This window comes from Dendrobates tinctorius, unplaced genomic scaffold, assembly GCF_039654945.1.
Source record: "Dendrobates tinctorius isolate UK_male_01 unplaced genomic scaffold, ASM3965494v1 ptg000089l, whole genome shotgun sequence".
Classification (NCBI taxonomy): Eukaryota; Metazoa; Chordata; class Amphibia; order Anura; family Dendrobatidae; genus Dendrobates; species Dendrobates tinctorius.
This window is the reverse complement of record NW_027361757.1, coordinates 23,665,497-23,685,360: the sequence shown is the minus strand read 5'-3', so window position 1 is coordinate 23,685,360 and position 19,864 is coordinate 23,665,497. Positions and strand designations below refer to the sequence as shown.

The 19,864-nt window shown below is 42.6% G+C and overlaps 1 protein-coding gene across 2 annotated transcripts in view; it reads right to left on the bottom strand.

Annotated features, from left to right (window-relative positions):
* The window catches only part of HECTD2 (HECT domain E3 ubiquitin protein ligase 2), a 145,850-nt gene that overhangs the window by 61,971 nt on the left and 64,015 nt on the right, over positions 1-19,864 (bottom strand). For both annotated transcript variants that reach the window (XM_073585927.1, XM_073585928.1), the window contains exons 4-10: positions 15,966-16,068; positions 8,153-8,242; positions 7,777-7,841; positions 6,482-6,527; positions 6,286-6,395; positions 5,629-5,777; positions 826-949 (exon numbers count right to left, since the gene is read on the bottom strand). In XM_073585927.1, the coding sequence (XP_073442028.1) occupies positions 826-949; positions 5,629-5,777; positions 6,286-6,395; positions 6,482-6,527; positions 7,777-7,841; positions 8,153-8,242; positions 15,966-16,068 (687 nt within the window). The remainder of the gene's footprint in view (positions 1-825; positions 950-5,628; positions 5,778-6,285; positions 6,396-6,481; positions 6,528-7,776; positions 7,842-8,152; positions 8,243-15,965; positions 16,069-19,864) is intronic.

Here is a 19,864-nt window from a genome sequence, read left to right as displayed (position 1 = left end):
CACGAAGGCCCTTGGGAGCTTCCAGTACTTCCTGCATGTGCGCATCACACACCAACATGAAGGTAAAGGGGAAAATAAGGTTGAGGAGCTATGGGAAGAGGACAGTCTGACACCACCCGGTATCGCCCTAGAACACAGGAGAGTGGCAAAATCTTGCTCCAGAAGGGTGCAGGAGCTGCATAAGGAGGAAGGCAGTGCGATCGACCTCTGCAGCTCGGATAAGGAAAGGAAAATTCTGAGGTGACTGTCCGCCGGCCACAGCACCCCACAAAAAACCATCATGCCCCTATGGACAGGAAAAACACAGAGGATAGAAGGTAGGGATGGGGTATTTAACCTCTTTGTGTTTCCTGTCTCTAATTAGGATGGGGATGGTGCTGTCGTTGAGGGGATTGGAGAAAAATTCAACTGGTTCCACTATATACGACTTACTAGTTGTGGTGCCATTTGAGTCACAACACGACCCCATTTACTTGTGCTATGCTGTGATGAAGCATCTGGGGTTTCTGCCATTGGATCCACGACGATTATCTAGCCGCAATTCTGGCGTCAAATTAAAAAGATTGTCTTCAGGAGTGAATCCTGTGAGTCATTACACGCAAATTTTGGGGAGGTTATTAGCTGAACTACACAGAAATCCGAAGCGTTTCTTTGATTTCTTATTATGATTCATTGCAAGTTTTCATAAATTTTTTTTTTTACTTCCATTCAACTTTGAATGAATTCTGCCTTTCAAATGAAAAAAAACAAACAACTATTTCTAGGAACAAACAAAATTCTCCTATTAAACCACATTTAAGAAAGTAAGAACGGAGTAATACTGACCTGTGAGTGTTGCCATAGAATTGCCAGGTTTGATAGTCTTCCATGAGATCAATATGATCCAACGTGGAGTTATAGAAATCAGTGTAAGGAATTAATGGCGGGTTACAGAGCATATTCGCAGCATCTGCAGGGGGATTGAGTGAAGAGATGGGGATAAAAGAAGAAATGAATGAATGAATGAATGAAGAGATGACATTATCATATAGAAGTACAGTACAGACCAAAAGTTTGGACACACGTTCTCACTCAAAGAGTTTTCTTTATTTTCATGACTATGAAAATTGTAGATTCACTCTGAAGGCATCAAAACTATGAATTACCACATGTGGACTTCTATAATTAACAAAAAAGTGTGAAACAACTGAAAATATGTCTTATATTCTAGGTTCTTCAAAGTAGCCACCTTTTGCTTATGTCAGTCTGTTCAGTATTGCTAGTCCCCTGTTATATCAGTATCTTTTGCTTTGCTTCCAGTTCACACCAGAATGCTGATCTAGTGGGGGAGAGGTCGTGTGGTCTCAGTATTTTTGCATATCAGACGTGTTGGATTTTTCTTAGGGATTTTTGCGTGATTGCACACAGTATCTTTCCTGTCCTGTTCTATCTAGACAGTTTGGGCCCCATCATTTCCTTACTCTATTTTCTGTCGGTGTTTATGCCTCATCTTGTCTCACCGTCAATATATGTTTGGGGGCTATCTATTCCTTTGGGGTTCTACTCCGGGGCAGTTTAGCTTTCCTCTTTCTTGCTTTAAGCTTAGTTAACTCTTTGGCTGTGCCGAGGCATCTAGGGCATCGTAGGCATGTCCCACAGCTAATTCTAGTTGTGTTGTTAAGTTTTAGGGGTCTGCAATCCGCTTAGTTACCAACCTTTCTGGTTGCCTAGCTTATTCCCCGGCTATCCTCCTCAGTGACCTAATCATAACAGCTAGTTCTGTAGTGATACTCTCCTGCTGATAAAACTTTCATTGTAATGAAAAAGCACCCAGCTTAATAAATGGCATCTGAAATTAAATAAAATCTGTGTTTCAGTCACTACCTTTTGCTGTCCTCCGATTACATAGCAAAAACCTGCTGACAGATTCCATATAAAGTCACATGGCCAACTGAATAAATCAGCTGTGCTCCAGCACTCATTTTTAATGGAATGTTACCCATGGGGGGGAGTTTCAAAGGCACCTCAATGAAGGAACATGGTTCTAGGGAGACATTTTATATCTGTAACAGGTAAAAAGTTCACCTATATTTTTGCTGCTGGATGTGACCAGGGTTGCAGAAGCACCATTCACATGCATGGTGAAGTAGACTGCCTTCAGGTTCCCTGCTGATTACTGCAGAGAATCTTTATCAAAACCCACAAGTGTGAACAAACCCTTTATTTTAGTAAAATCAGCAGGTTGGGATGACATTTGTCTTACAGCTTTAAAGCTGAAATTGTATCATCAATCCATGTTATCCAGCTAGATGTTGCCACTTTTAGCATCTTTACACTAGTTTCTCCCAGCTGCGTCGAAATGGGGGGAGCTGGGGAGGGACAGGGGTGTATAAGAACAGCTCATCTAATTCAGGACGGTGCTCCCTACTCCAGAAATTTCAATCCAGTACCTGACAGGAGTCAGATTTCTGGCTTAGCACACGAAGGCTCACACCAGGTGTCAGATCCTCCAGATTCAATAAGACGCGGGTACCCCTTCATGAATCAGGTGCATCTCACCCGGTCTTGATGAATCCGGCCCTAAATCTATCTAAACAAATAATAATACTTATTGTAGCACACTAAATGTGGGTATAATGGTTGCTTCAACAGTGGATTTTGTGGTAAAGAATGATTGGGCATGTTGAAATCCAGCATGCGCTATTCTTTCTTACCACAAAAGATTGTTGTCAGCAGCTTTTGTCTCCAACATTCACCCGAATGTGTGGTTAATAGGGGAATCAGAAGTGATAGCCATACATCAAAATGACATTAGAAAGATAGAATGTGTATGGCCTTCTAGAAAAACGTTGTTTGGAGTCCTCGAGCTGTTGTCAAAAAAGGCAGCAGTGGACTGCTTACTAGGGGTATTCCCATCTCCAAGATCCTCTCCCAATATGTAGTAGGTGGAATAATAATATTAGTATATACAGTGGGGAAAAAAAGTATTTAGTCAGTCAGCAATAGTGCAAGTTCCACCACTTAAAAAGATGAGAGGCGTCTGTAATTTACATCATAGGTAGACCTCAACTATGGGAGACAAACTGAGAAAAAAAATCCAGAAAATCACATTGTCTGGTTTTTTTTTCATTTTATTTGCATATTATGGTGGAAAATAAGTATTTGGTCAGAAACAAAATTTCATCTCAATACTTTGTGATATATCCTTTGTTGGCAATGACAGAGGTCAAACGTTTTCTGTAAGTCTTCACAAGGTTGCCACACACTGTTGTTGGTATGTTGGCCCATTCCTCCATGCAGATCTCCTCTAGAGCAGTGATGTTTTTGGCTTTTCGCTTGGCAACACGGACTTTCAACTCCCTCCAAAGGTTTTCTATAGGGTTGAGATCTGGAGACTGGCTAGGCCACTCCAGGACCTTGAAATGCTTCTTACGAAGCCACTCCTTCGTTGCCCTGGCGGTGTGCTTTGGATCATTGTCATGTTGAAAGACCCAGCCACGTTTCATCTTCAATGCCCTTGCTGATGGAAGGAGGTTTGCACTCAAAATCTCACGATACATGGCCCCATTCATTCTTTCATGTACCCGGATCAGTCGTCCTGGCCCCTTTGCAGAGAAACAGCCCCAAAGCATGATGTTTCCACCACCATGCTTTACAGTAGGTATGGTGTTTGATGGATGCAACTCAGTATTCTTTTTCCTCCAAACACGACAAGTTGTGTTTCTACCAAACAGTTCCAGTTTGGTTTCATCAGACCATAGGACATTCTCCCAAAACTCCTCTGGATCATCCAAATGCTCTCTAGCAAACTTCAGACGGGCCCGGACATGTACAGGCTTAAGCAGTGGGACACGTCTGGCACTGCAGGATCTGAGTCCATGGTGGCGTAGTGTGTTACTTATGGTAGGCCTTGTTACATTGGTCCCAGCTCTCTGCAGTTCATTCACTAGGTCCCCCCGCGTGGTTCTGGGATTTTTGCTCACCGTTCTTGTGATCATTCTGACCCCACGGGGTGGGATTTTGCGTGGAGCACCAGATCGAGGGAGATTATCAGTGGTCTTGTATGTCTTCCATTTTCTAATTATTGCTCCCACAGTTGATTTCTTCACTCCAAGCTGGTTGGCTATTGCAGATTCAGTCTTCCCAGTCTGGTGCAGGGCTACAATTTTGTTTCTGGTGTCCTTTGACAGCTCTTTGGTCTTCACCATAGTGGAGTTTGGAGTCAGACTGTTTGAGGGTGTGCACAGGTGTCTTTTTATACTGATAACAAGTTTAAACAGGTGCCATTACTACAGGTAATGAGTGGAGGAAAGAGGAGACTCTTAAAGAAGAAGTTACAGGTCTGTGAGAGCCAGAAATCTTGATTGCTTGTTTCTGACCAAATACTTATTTTCCACCATAATATGCAAATAAAATGAAAAAAAAACAGACAATGTGATTTTCTGGATTTGTTTTTCTCAGTTTGTCTCCCATAGTTGAGGTCTACCTATGATGTAAATTACAGACGCCTCTCATCTTTTTAAGTGGTGGAACTTGCACTATTGCTGACTGACTAAATACTTTTTTTCCCCACTGTACCTCCAATTAGAAATGTAGTATAGTAATGTGCAGGCATTGCAGGACCTTAGGTATCCATGGTTACGAGTCTAGAGTTGAGCGAATTTGTTCAGCTCCCTCTTATTCGGCAAGCTATAGCGCTTACGGAAGAAGCAGCTGCGGGCACCCGGCTCCCTGAATCACGCCGACTGATCAGCTGTTTGGCTCTGCAGCTGCATGTGTCGCGGCTGTGTGACAGGCACAACACATGCATTGAGTACCTGCGTGTTGGGCTCTCCATGCATGTGCTGTGACAGTGACACAGCCGCAACACATGCAGCTGCAGAGCCAAACAGCTGATCAGCCGGCGTGATCCAGGGAGCCGGGTGCCCGCAGCAGCTTCTTCCGTAAGCGCTATAGCTTGCCGAATAAGAGGGAGCTGAACAAATTCGCGCAACTCTAGTTACGACCACTACCAACTATCTGTCACTATACCAATGGTCATAACCATGGATACCCGAGGTCCTGCAATGCCTGCACATGAGGAAAGAAATAGCAAATCACAAAAACTATACTATATTTGCAATTAGAGGTATTGGCTACTACTACTACTACCACTACTATATATTGGGATAGGACCTTGGAGATGAGAAAACCCTTTTAAATGGGTTGCTCAATTTTTTACTTACAAAAATGAGCCCATCATAGTAAAAAAATAAATAAAGATACTCACTACTGTACTATTCCCCAGCACCGCTGTCCATGTTCCCAGCCCCGTCTCCTCACTTCCTCTTCCGGCCGGGAATGTCAGGTCCCCATTGCAGCCAATTATTGCAGCTGCAATTTTAACAGGAAGGAGGAGATTGGAGGGGGACGTGGAAGACAAGAATTTTTTTTTTTTATTTAAATTATATTTTTTTATTCCAAGACTGATGTAAAGTTAAAAAATAAAATAAATAGTAGATACTCGACCACTTTAGCTTTGTGATCATCTCCAGTACAATTTATTGTGAATAGGCAATCACTGCATTTTCATTCAGTTACACTTAAAGTCTACATTTTACGTACTCATCATTTTATCCGAGGACGGACTAGATTAGCTTGGAAACGTACTTAGTATGGCTAACATTTTGGTTGCAGATGGGATCCACCAGGTACATTTTGCAAGAGGTGGAAACTCTTCAGGCTTGGCAGGAAAGAGGCGCAAGGAGATAAACTGGAGCAGTCGGTCAACTAGTTGTTTAAATCGCTTCTGTGACATCCTGATCGATAGGAAACAAGACAAAGACGCGATTAAGAAGGTTCGAGAAATTACATAATACAGTAGTGACACGGTGGCATAAACCATACTGCAATACATCAGCGCGTCGTATCTGCAAACTACATATGGCCAGCGATCAGGTCATTACCACCTCGCTGCATGTGGGATGTGGACTGGATTTTGGTGTATAATACACACCAAACCTAACATGAATACAGGTTTTTTTTTTTTTTTTTTTTTTTTAAAAAGAGAGAGAATAATCTTTATTAGTTGAAATTTTGATATCTCTTTAATAAAATTAATTATAATTAAACAGAACCTTGTTTACTCATCTGTCATAAAGAAATTAAAATCTGTACAGAAATGTCAGGGTCCATCATATGAAAGTGAAGCAGTGAAAGGTAGAAAATATCAATTTCATGGTCATGAATGGCCGGTTTGGTAACTTATTATTAAGTTACATCTGATTTTTTTTTTTTTGCTTTTATTCAGATCAGAACGAGTCTTACTTTTTGAACCAGTGAACTAACAAATTGTGGTCGGCATCGGACAAGGTGGCGATTTGTCTGAGTAGATGAGCGTAGATGACGTAAGTAGATGTACTGCTGAATTGTGGATTCTAAAAGACGGGAAAACAGTCATCAATCACGAGATCTTGGTTATAATGTTGGAATAACGTCAAATCAAAGGTCTTGGAGCCAATACCTGGGTCAGGATAAAGTAGGCTCTGAGGTCATCTTTAGTTCTTGGTCTGAGAAAATAAAGCAAGATCAAAAATCAACCAAAAGATTTTAAAAAGGCTACAAAAGCTTCATACCCAAAATGACTGTCCCAAATTAATCAGCCATTGCGAATAGATTGGGACGTGAACAAAAAATAAAAAAAAAACATCTAGAAAGTTTGCTGGAGATCAGCTGGTCAAACAACTCTGGAGTTTGTATGTTCTCCCCGTGGGTTTCCGCCAGGTTCTCCGGTTTCCACCCGCATTCCAAAGACATACTGATAGGGGATCTAGATTGTGAGCTCCATTGGGGACAGCGATTATAAAAGCGCTGTGGAATATGATGGTGGTATATAAGCTAGAAAAAGAAATACATTTAGAACAAAGATCATAGGGAACGTGGCAGAAAATGTCAACCCAAACACGACTCATGGTTCTCTATGGATAGACATGGTTGCACATGTTCTCATCTCTAGAGCGGATAGGACAAGCAGTTTTGTTCCCTCTATTGTGAGAGTACATAACTCTTGGCATGCTTCTTCTCACCTTTTTCCTAAACCCTTTAATAAAAAATAGCAACTGTATCACTAGAAGTATTATTGGGTATTTGAAACTTTAGTGAAATAATAGTCCATAATAGGCCTCTATGACCTTTCCCGAAGCCTGCGCAATCTAGTACTTTGCTCTGCCCTCAACAGGGGAGATAAGTACGCCTGCGCAGGATCCGCGACGGGAAGCAAAGAAGAGGACGTCATCGCATGAAGATGGGAGGCGCCAGACCCGGAGCTGCGACACCCATCGGACCCGGACCGCCCCTGGGTGAGTATAATCTAACATGTTTTTCTTCTCTTTCAAGTTACATCAGGGGCTTATCTACAGCATTGCTATAATGCTGCAGATAAGGTCCTAACGGCGGTGGCCGCAGCTTATAGACGAAAAAATAGGTAACAGATTCCCTTTAATTAGGAGCATCGGACACGTGGCTTAGCGAGCTCCTCACCACAAACCCTGCTCCAGTCCAGGCTGGAGTAAGATTAGTAACGCGGCAAATCCACCGCTCATCAAGAATTTGATCAGTGGTGGTCATCTCAACCCCTGCCCGTTCCGACCACTTTGTCAGAGCGGTGCAAAAATGGCGTGAGAATGCCAAAAGTGCAACATTTTATAGCAGCCTTGAGTTGCACCAAAATTTTGTGACTTTTCAAAGCTTTTATACTGGCGTCAAAGCTTTGATGAATCGGGCCCATAGTTTTACAGGATGTACAAGAACAGCACTCACCCTTTCCATTCTCTTAACAGACTGTTAATTATTCCTTTTAGTACGGTTTTCTGGATATCTTGAGTCTGAAAAATATACCAAGCCAATGATTGTTCCATACGTTAATCTATCGCCACATTTATGTTGTAATTATTAGTGTTATAATGACTATCCCCTCCCATCAAACATTGGTCTAACTTGCACAGTATTTGGTAGCCATATTTTTTCCTCGTGGCATTACAGTGTACCCCAATGAGACAAGAGGTGACTGCTATATACTTAATTGGTTTTCTGCTACTATACCGAACCACAACCTGGGTCTTCCTTATAATGGCACTTCTCTACCCTGGTGAGGACATATACACTGTGCATTACACGTTTCAAGTCTGATACTTACAGTAGTTAATAAGGCATCGTAGATGATGTTCAAAAATTTTGTATTGATTCTGGAATCTTCAACAGTGTTAAGAGGCGCGTTCACATCTCTCTGCAAACAAAGCACAGCCATACTGAAAAAGACATGGACATGTTATATTGCTACATTTTGCACTCGGGTGCCAGTTATTGTACAATATCGCTTACAATCATTTCAACAAGATAGAGTGAATCTCTGTGTGCTACCAGATTTTGGGGGGGACAGTAGAAGACCTAGTCAGTATGTCCTATTCTGATCCTCAATATCGGACCAGAATAGGACCTGCTCAGAGTTTCACACCTCTCATTCTCGGATCCATCATTTTCACAGATTAGTGATTGAATCTGTGATACTCTGGATCCAATTAAAAAAAAAATACAGCACTCGGGCATTTCAAACGGATGTGTGAATGTTCCTTTAGGCTTTATTTTTCTATCGCTGTGTGGTTACTCCTGATTATAATTGGGGTCACTTTATTTAGAGGTAGTATATGTACATGAAAAGGTTAAGTAATTGCTGTGAAATATGGATGCGACTGTAGGAGAAAAGAACAACAGCTGTAGCTATGGTGGAGGGATGGCAGATGGCATTGTATTAAAGGGAATCTGTCAGCAGGTTTTTATTTTTATTTTTATTATTTTTATTTAATCTGAGAGCAGCCTGATGTAGGCAAAGAGAAGCTGAATCCAATGATGTATTACTTAGTTTACTGGGTGCCACCCTTCTCACACAGATTTTTTAGATTTTGAATGAAGCAGAGACGAGAAAGCTAACCCCACCCAAAACACAGCTAACCCCGCCCACACAAGGTGCTCCATGTACAAAGTCCATAGACTGCGAGCTGCTTATCACAGAAGAAGGGGGCGTTGCCAGACAATCTAGCTCGGCAATGTTAATCTCTTAGTGATAAATCCTTAACGGTTAGTAAACAGCACACACTTTGACAAGTGACACATCCCCAAACTCTGTGTTTCAGCCTCGATCTCCTGCCGTCTTAAGATTAGCTAGCGAAAACCTGCTGACAGACTCGTTTAACGGTCAGTTTGTTGATATGTGTGATAGTCCTTCTTGACTGTATGACCTCCCAGTTTCCTTTTGTGCTATGGTTCGTTTACACAACCTGACTGGCGGCACGATACGATTGCCAATCGATCTGTAAACTTTTATCAACCGGGGGTCTTTTGAATGTCTGTTAACAGACAAACCAAAGCAAACAATGCGCATTGCGGGATCTATGCTAGACCAGTGTGCATAGGCTGCCGTCGTTCTAGAAAGAGCGAGAACTGTTTACACAGGACACAGCAACGCTGAGAACGATGATCATTTATACTGCAAGTTATCAGGACTCAGACCCCAATCATCAACCAATCTGCTGCTGAACATGTTAACAAGGGACTAGATATTAAATAAATTGATAGCTACTGTCTAAGTTAAAGGACAAATTGAGTCACTAAACTCCCATTCATTCTGTATCTGCCTTTTGACAATTACCGTGTATACTCGTGTATAAGCCAAGTTTTTCAGCACACTTTTTTTTGTCATTGCCGACGGGGGAGCAGAAGACATCATACTCACTCCTCTTGGCTCTGCTACATCTCCTCAGTCCCTGCATCTCTGGGCATCGGCATCTCTCTTCCTGTCTTCTTCCTGTGCTGAGCGGTCACGTGGTACAGCTCATTAAAGTAATGAATATGCACGCGACTCCACTCCCATAGGCGTGGAGCGCATATTCATTACTTTAATGAGCGGTACTATGTGACCGCTTAGCACAGGAAGAACACAGGAAGAGAGATGCCACTGCCCAGAGATGCAGGGACTGAGGAGATGTTGCAGAGCCAGGAGGGTGAGTAGCACTGGGGGAGGGTGAGCAATGTGATATTCACCTGTCCCCGTTCCACCGCCGGGCTGTGTCTTCCGCATCCTCTGGCTGTGACGTTCAGGTCAGAGGGCGCAATGACGTGTTTTTTGCGCGCCCTCTGCCTAAACAGGCACTGCAAAGACCCAGAAGACACAGCGGCGTGCGGCAGTGGAATGGGGACAGGTGAATATCGCGAGTGCTGGGGGCCTGAGCCAGCGGTGACACCTGCACCTGGCCCCCATAGCGCGCAGGTGTCCCCGCCTGCTCAGGACACTGGCATCTGGCCCCCAGCGAGGTGAGTGTGTCTTTTTTTTTTAATCGCAGAATCAGCAGTATTATATGGGGCATATTATAGTATGGAGCAATCTTATGGGGCCATCGTTAACCTTTATGGAGCATTATATGGGGCATATTATTCTATGGAGCATCTTATGGGGCCATCAACCTTTATGGAGCATTATATTCTATGAAGCATCTTATGGGGCCATCAACCTTTGTGCAGCATTATATGGGGCATATTATTCTATGGAGCATCTTATGGAGCATTATATGGGGCATATTATTTTATGGAGCATCTTATGGGGCCCATCATGAACTTTATGGAGCATTACATGAGACGTATTTTGTATGGAGCATCTTATGGGGCCATCATGAACTTTATGGAGCATTACATAGGGTGTATTTTGTATGGAGCATCTTATGGGGCCATCATGAACTTTATGAAGCATTATATGGGGCTCCTGATTCAATATGGACATTCAAAAATATTTAACCTACTGATGTCTCAATTAATTTGACTTTTATTGGTATCTATTTTTATTTTTAACCCCTTCACGACTAATGACGCCACATAGGCGTCATGAAACCTGGTTCAAATCTGACCAGTGACGCCTATGTGGCGTCATGACTTCAAAGCCCCCCTGCGGGTCAGGTGACCGGGGTCACTGAAAGGTCACCCGACCCGCAGATACAGGGGGCTTTGTAATTCACCACAGGGGGCGTGGCTTCGCCCCCACGTGGCTACGATCGCTCTGATTGGCTGTTAAAAGTGAAACAGCCAATCAGAGCGATAGTAATATTTCATCAATGAAAATTGATGAAATATTACAATCCAGCCATGTCCGACGCTGCTATAGCATCGGACATGGCTGGAGACACCGATCCCACCCCCCCACCGGCGATCGCCCCCCCCCGCAACTGAATGACAGCGGCGATCTGCCCCCCTCCCATTCCCTCTGCTCCCCGCCAGCCTCCGATCCCCCCCTCACCCCCCCCCGGTACCTCCTGAGTCCCCCCGTCCCTCGGGTCCGGATGATGGGCGCCGCCATCTTTGAAAATGGCAGGCGCATGCGCAGTGCGCCCGCCCGAATCTGCCGGCTGCAGATTCCATTCTTTCATTTTGATCACTCTCACAGTGATCAAAATGAAAGAAAAAGTAAATAAACCCCCCGATTATCACCCACATAGGTAGGCAGAACTAATAAAATAAAGAAAATATTTTTATTTTTATTTTTCCATTAGGGTTAGGGTTGAAAAAAGGGTTAGGGTTGAAAAGAGGGTTAGGGTTAAAAAGAGGGTTAAGGTTAGGGTTAAAAAGAGGGTTAGGGTTAGGGTTAAAAAGAGGGTTAGGGTTGAAAAGAGGGTTAGGGTTGAAAAGAGGGTTAGGGTTGGAAAGAGGGTTAGGGTTGGAAAGAGGGTTAGGGTTGGAAAGAGGGTTAGGGTTGGAAAGAGGGTTAGGGTTGGAAAGAGGGTTAGGGTTGGAAAGAGGGTTAGGGTTAGGGTTGGAAAGAGGGTTAGGGTTAGGGTTGGAAAGAGGGTTAGGGTTGGAAAGAGGGTTAGGGTTGGAAAGAGGGTTAGGGTTGGAAAGAGGGTTAGGGTTGGAAAGAGGGTTAGGGTTGGAAAGAGGGTTAGGGTTGGAAAGAGGGTTAGGGTTGGAAAGAGGGTTAGGGTTGGAAAGAGGGTTAGGGTTGGAAAGAGGGTTAGGGTTGGAAAGAGGGTTAGGGTTGGAAAGAGGGTTAGGGTTGGAAAGAGGGTTAGGGTTGGAAAGAGGGTTAGGGTTGGAAAGAGGGTTAGGGTTGGAAAGAGGGTTAGGGTTGGAAAGAGGGTTAGGGTTGGAAAGAGGGTTAGGCTTGTGGTTAGGGTTATGGTTAGGGTTGGAATTAGGGTTAGGGATGTGTTGGGGTTAGGGCTGTGGTTAGGGGTGTGTTGGGGTTAGGGCTGGAGTTAGAATTGAGGGGTTTCCACTGTTTAGGCACATCAGGGGGTCACCAAACGCGACATGGTGCAACCATTGATTCCAGCCAATTTTGCGTTCAAAAAGTTAAACGGTGCTTCCTCCCTTCCAAGCCCCGACGTGTGCCCAAACAGTGGTTTACCCCAACATATGGGGTATCAGCGTACTCAGGAAAATTTCTCTAATTCTAATTTCTCCTGGTACCCTTGGGAAAATAAAAAATTGGGGGCTAAAAAAATATTTTTGTGGAAAAAAAATTTTTTTTTAATTTTCACGTCTCTGCGTTATAAACTTCTGTGAAGCACTTGGGGGTCCAAAGTGCTCACCAGGCATCTAGATAAGTTACTTGGGAGGTCTAGTTTCCAAAATGGGGTCACTTGTGGGGGGTTTCTATTGTTTAGGCACATCAGGGGCTCTGCAAACGTAATGACGACCGCAGACCATTCCATCAAAGTCTGCATTTCAAAACGCCACTACTTCCATTCCGAGCCCTTACGTGTGCCCAAACAATAGTTCCTCCCCATATATGGGGCACCAGCGTACTCAGGACAAACTGTACAACAACTTTTGGGGTCCAATTTATCCTGCTACCCTTGTGAAAAAAAAAATTGCTGGCTAAAAATCATTTTTTTTGAGGAAAAAAAATATTTTTTATTTTCACAGCTCTGCGTTATAAACTTCTGTGAAGCACTTGGGGGTTCAAGGTGCTCACCACACATCTAGATAAGTTCCTTGGGGGGTCTAGTTTACAAAATGGGGTCACTTGTGGGGGGGTTCCACAGTTTAGGTACATCAGGGGTTCTGCAAATGTAACATGATGCCCGCAGACCATTCCATCAAAGTCAGCATTTCATAATGTCACTACTTCCCTTCCGAGCCCCGACGTGTACCCAAACAGTGGTCCCCACCCACATATGAGGTATCAGCGTACTCAGGACAAACTGGACAACAACTTTTGGGGCCAATTTATCCTGCTACCCCTGTGAAAAAAAAATTGCTGGCTAAAAATCTTTTTTTTTTTGTGGAAAAAAAAAAATTTTTTATTTTCACGGCTCTGCGTTATAAACTTCTGTGAAGCGCTTGGGGGTTCAAGGTGCTCACCACACATCTAGATAAGTTCCTTGGGGGGTCTAGTCTCCAAAATGGGGTTACTTGTGGGGGGGTTCCACAGTTTAGGTACATCAGGGGCTCTGCAAATGTAACATGACACCCGCAGACCATTCCATCAAAGTCAGCATTTCAAAATGTCACTACTTCCCTTCCGAGCCCCGACGTGTGCCCAAACAGTGGTTCCCCCCCCACATGTGGGGTACCAGCGTACTCAGGACAAACTGGACAACAAATTTTGGGGTCTAATTTATCCTGGTACCCTTGTGAAAATAAAAAATTGCGCACTAAAAATTTTTTTGAGGGAAAATTTTTTTTTTTTATTTTCGCGGCTCTGCGTCATAAACTTTTGTGAAGCACTTGAGGGTTAAAAGGTGCTCACTACACATCTAGATAAGTTCCTTAGGGGGTCTAGTTTCCAAAATGGGGTCATTTGTGGGGGAGCTCCAATGTTTAGGCACACAGGGGCTCTCCAAACACAACATGGTGTCCGCTAACGATTGGAAGTAATTTGCATTTCAAAAAGTCAAATGGCGCTCCTTCCCTTCTGAGCCCTGCCGTGTGCCCAAACAGTGGTTCCCCCCCACATATGGGGTACCAGCGTACTCAGGACAAACTGGACAACAAGATTTGTGGTCCAATTTCTCCTGTTAGCCTTGTGAAAATTAAAAATAGTGTGCTAAAAATCATTTTTGAGGAAAAAAAATTATTTTTTATTTTCACTGCTCTGTGTTATAAACTTTTGTGAAGCACTTGGTGGTTCAAAGTGCTCCCTACATGTCTAGATAAGTTCCTTAGGGGGTCTAGTTTCCAAAATGGGGTCACTTAACCGATAACGGTTGGAGCTAATTTTCCATTCAAAAAGTCAAATGGTGCTCCTTGCCTTCCGGGCCATGCCGTGCACCCAAACAGTGGTTTATGACCACATATGAGGTATCTGTGCACTCAGGAGAAATTGCTCAACAAATTTTAGGATCCATTTTATCCTGTTGCCCATGTGAAATTGAAAAAACTGAGGCTAAAAGAAAATTTTTGTGAAAAAAAAGTATTTTTTTTTTTTTACAGATCAATTTGTGAAGTACCTGGGGGTTCAAAGTGATCACTATGCATCTAAATAAGTTCCTTGGGGGGTCTAGTTTCCAAAATGGGGTCACTTGTGGAGGAGCTCCAATGTTTATGCACACAGGGGCTCTCCAAACACGACATGGCAACCGCTAAATATTCCAGCATATTTTCCATTCAAAAACTCAAATGGTGCTCCTTCCCTTCTGAGCCGTGCCGTGCGCCCAAACAGTGGTTTATGACCACATATGAGGTATCGTTGTACTCAGGAGAAATTGCCCAACAAATTTTAGGATCCATTTTATCCTGTTTCCCATGTGAAAATGAAAAAATTGATGCTAAAAGAAAATTTTTGTTGGAAAAATTAAAATGTCCATTTTTTCTTTCCACATTGCTTTAGTTCCTGTGAAACACCTGAAGGGTTAATAATCTTCTTGAATGTAGTTTTGAGTAGCTTGAGGGGTGCAGTTTTTAGAATGGTGTAACTTTTGGGTATTTTCTGCCATATAGACCCCTCAAAGTGACTTCAAATGTGAGGTGGTCCCTAAAAAAAATGGTTTTGTAAATTTTATTGTAAAAATGAGAAATCGCTGGTCAACTTTTAACCCTTATAACTTCCTAACAAAAAAATATTTTGTTTCCAAAATTGTGCTGATGTAAAGTAGACATATGGGAAATGTTATTTATTAACTATTTTGTGTCACATAACTCTCTGGTTTAACAGAATAAAAATTCAAAATTTGAAAATTGCAAAATTTTCTAAATTTTCACCAAATTTCTGATTTTTTGACAAATAAACGCAAAAATTATCAACCTAAATTTACCACTAACATGAAGCCCAATATGTCACGAAAAAACAATCTCAGAATCGCTAGGATCCGTTGAAGCGTTCCTGAGTTATTACCTCATAAAGGGACACTGGTCAGAATTGCAAAAAAATGGCCTGGTCATTAAGGTCAAAATAGGCTTGGTCATGAAGGGGTTAAAATTAACCAGTAGCTGCTGCATTTCCCACCCTACTAGGCTTATACTCGAGTCAATAAGTTTTCCCAGTTTTTTGTGGCAAAATTAGGGGGGTTGGCTTATACACGGGTCGGCTTATACTAGAGTATATACGACATAAGAATTGCATCACAGTTTAAAAACAATAGCAGATAATTACAGTAATATAAATTTATAAAAGGAAGAGAGAAGAAGCAGCGAAGATAATCTACACATTATAGAAGATTTACATGCCGCTCAGGAATTGGAGACAGCCTGATGCCTCACCTAGGGGCAATGACTGGCAGAAATTAGTAAATGACATGTAAGTGGCAAGCCAAAGAGAGTAATTATGACCATCGCACATGAGGACTTCTGTTTCCAAGTATTCTATTTTAAGGATGATGCCCTTTAAATCATGCAAAGCAATGATTTTTTTTATGCTCCTGTATTCTTCATCACACTGGAGTCCCTTTACATACCAGTGTAGAATAACGTTTCTAATCCATTATTCACCATGCTAATAAAGGCTTCTACAGAATGTTATAGATTACCTTGAATGCAGCATTTAACTCCAGGAACGAATCAAATGTGGTTAAATAGAAATCGTGCACGGCTTTCCATTCTCCTGTGGCTTTGGCTTTGTCCAAGTCTATCCTGCAAAAACACAATATACACAAAAAAATAAATAAAAAAGTATGGGGTAATTATAAATTACTGTTTAATTTCCCATTATTCAGATAAGAAAGAGAAAACAGTTCCAACTGGTACCAGATAGAAGTGATCGAGATCTTGGATGGCCATTTCATGGCTGGGTTTGAATACTTTACCAATAAGTGTAATAAAATCCAATGTACCCAACTATGAAGCAAAATTAATTTGCCCTAAAGCGAAGAAATGTTGGTCTCAAATAGAGTAAGAACTTAGCGTTACAGGGTAGAAATCATCTGGGATGTAGATCGCCTTAAAGGGAATCTGTCATTAGATTTATGCAACCTAATCTTAGAGCAGCATAATGTAGGGCCAGAGAGCCTGATTCTAGTGCTGTGTCACTTATGGGGCTGCTTTCTCTAGTTTTGATGAGATCACTGTTTTATCACCAGAGATCATCACTAGAGGACTAGTAAACTTGCTGCCATATAGTCCGACGCCACCCCCACCACTGATTCGCAGCTTTCAGAGGTGTGGGCGGGATTATACAGAGCTCCGCATTCAGAGAACTGGCATATGAGCAGCATATAAAACAGGTTTTAATCAAAACTGCAGCAAGCAGCCCAAAAAGTAAAATATCACTGCAATCAGGGTCTCTTGCCCCTACATCGTGCTGCTTAGAGGAGGTTGAGAAAAATCTGGTGACAGATTCCCCATAAAGTGGTTGTTCCCTTTCACCTTGTTTTAGCCCACAGGCTCAGTGATATCTGAAATTACAAAATGAGCTTTATTTACCCTCTCCAGCGCCGACTCTCTGCCACTGCCCCAGTCTTTTTTGACCATCTGCAGAGATGACATCGCATCAACAGCAAAACTGATAACTCCTTTTTGAAGGGATTGTCCCATAAACAACATTTATGACTGACTTTCCAAATACATGATAACTTTGTAACTGCTGGTGGTTTGGTTTCGGAGACCCCCCATCGATCCTGGTTATGGGGGCCTCTAAATGGTGGAGTAATGAGCATGTCTGTCCACTGCTCCGATACAGAGTGAATGGAGCAGTGGCCGCACGTGCTCATTATCAATCCATTCAAACAAGAGACTTTCGGACCCAATTTCACGCTTTGGTGGTCTCAGTTGTCAGATACTCACCTGTGGCCAGGTAATATATCTTGTTTATGGGACAAGCCATTTAAGCTATTCCCAATATTTTTAGCCAGCTATTGGTGTAAAAAAAATCTCTGGTAACATAGTCCTAAAATAACATTCCACATATTATTACAAGGGTGGGGAAGGGGGCTCCTGATTGCCCCATGGTAACTGATGTTGGGGACAGGATTAGGCATGTCCGCTTTCAGATTGCTGATTCTTTGTTCTCTAAGAGGTAAGCTGCCATCGGAGGTGGCCGGCAGTGGCTCTCTCGTAGAGAATGGCGGAGCACTCAAAAGAACCGCCACCTCAACGATCGGCCGAACCATCATTTGGTTGATAGTTATCTTAAGTGTATGGGGCGATTTAGGAATATTTTTTGGCTGAATACTCTTCGGAATGTCTGGATAATCCCATTAAAGTGGGCAGTGTGGACAAAGTGACAAAGGCAGAATATATATCTGTAAAAGATTTTTTCACAAAAGACTTTGGGCCAGATTCATAAAAACTGGCGTTCTACAAAATGGTCTTACTGATGGGTGTGCCTTTTAATGAATTAGGTGCATCTTACACCTTACAAGTGTCTCCGTCAGAAAGGCTACTGCCATAATTTATGCGAGTAACATAGCGTCAATTTTTGATGAATTTGCCAATCGGGCTTTACCCACGCTCTGCCCTTTTTAAAGAAGCTGGCTGGGACTCACGTAAAGAAAGGCCAAATGGCGCAAAATATTCATGCAACTTTAAAGGGAATCTGTCAGCAGGTTTTTGTTATGTAATCTGAGGACAGCATGAAGTAGGGGATAAAAACATAGAATTCAGGGATGTGTCGCTTGTTAGGCTGTGTGCTATTTCAATACAATGAAGGTTTTATCACCAGGAGATTATCACTGCCTGGACTACAGCTCATGTGAGCTCTGGTCTGATCACACTCCTCCTCCTCTGATAACCAGCTTACTGTCAAATATGCAAATATACATAGAAATATGTGGGGTGGGAGATGTTCGCTTTCTGAGCTCTGCTACATGCTGCATCTAAAAACTCTGGTTGTGTCACATAATAATAATAAATTTTATTTTTATAGCGCCGACATATTCCGCAGCACTTTACATTTCAGAGGGGATTTGTACAGACAATAGACATTACAGCATAACAATAATCACATAGATTCTAACAAATACCAGGAGGAAAGAGGGCCCTGCTCGCAAGCTTACAGTCTATGAGGAAAGAGGTAGACACGAAAGGTGGGTGGTAACAATTGCCCTGATTGTATGGACCAGCCATAATTTTAAGTGTGTAACAGTACAAACACAGAGGGCTACTGGATGCATAAAGCATGTGGGAACATGATGCGGGGAACCTGGTTATGGTAAAACTTTTGGCATTGCCACACAGGGATAGATTAGGTTAATGTGTTGAGGCGATAGGCCAGTCAGAATAAATGCGTTTTCAGGGCACGCTTAAAATTGTGGGGATTGGGGACTAATCGTATTGACCTGGGAAGTGCATTCCAAAGAATTGGCGCAGCACGTGTAAAGTCTTGGAGACGGGAGTGGGAGGTTCTGACTATTGAGGATGCTAACCTCAGGTCACCAGCAGAACGGAGGGCGCGGGTAGGGTGGTATACTGAAACAAGGGAGGAGATGTAAGGTGGTGCTGAGCTATGGAGGGCTTTGTGGGTGAGGGTAAGAAGCTTATACTGAATTCTGGAGTGGATGGGTAGCCAGTGTAATGACTGGCACAAGGTAGAGGCATCAGTGTAACGATTGGTGAGGAATATGATCTTGGCTGCAGCATTCAAGACAGATTGGAGAGGGGAGAGTTTGGTAAGAGGGAGACCGATTAGAAGAGAGTCACATCTGCTGCATCCAGTAAACTAAGTGACACATCATTGGAATCAGGGTATCTTTTCCTACATCATGCTGTTCTCAAAACGAGGTAGAAAAACCCGGTGACAGATTTAAGTTGTGCAAAAAAGTTGTGAATTTTCATTGTTTTCCAAACTAGAATTCTGGTGAAAACACTTTAATGAATTGGGCACTTTGCCCCTAAATACATGGTGAAATTTGTTCTAAAATGTGAAATCAAAATAGTTCCCAGCATTCAGAGTTTATTTCTGGACTGGCACGAGGAGCAGCAAATGTCATCAACTAAGGAAGATAAGAGGTAGCACACAATTACTGTTATTTGCAGCAATCTTTTTCTCGCTCATGTGCAGCCGCTGACCTCGCTTTTCACCTAATTCTTTTTTTTAACTTCTTGTTTATTGTCCTTTTTTTTGTTAATGGCTTAACTATTAGAACATCGTGTGGCACGCTGAATGGTTTGGTCAATGAAAGATGCTGCTGGAGGAACATGGATGCCTCCTATAGATTTAAGCATGTAGATGGCTCTAAGCCACCAACGACAGGATACCGTACACTATGTGTCACGTTAGACACGAACATGAAGCCAGAAAATATACTGATGAAGGATATGAGGTGAAGCAAAGAAGACCCAAGACAACATACTGGGAAGGAAGGTAAAAAAATTTCTAAAACAATCCACAAGGAGGAGACTTGAAAAAAACAAAAACCTCTAAACTGCAAGCTCGAAAATGCCAGAAGCCTGACAAACAAGATGGAAGAACTAGAAGCAGAAATATCTACAG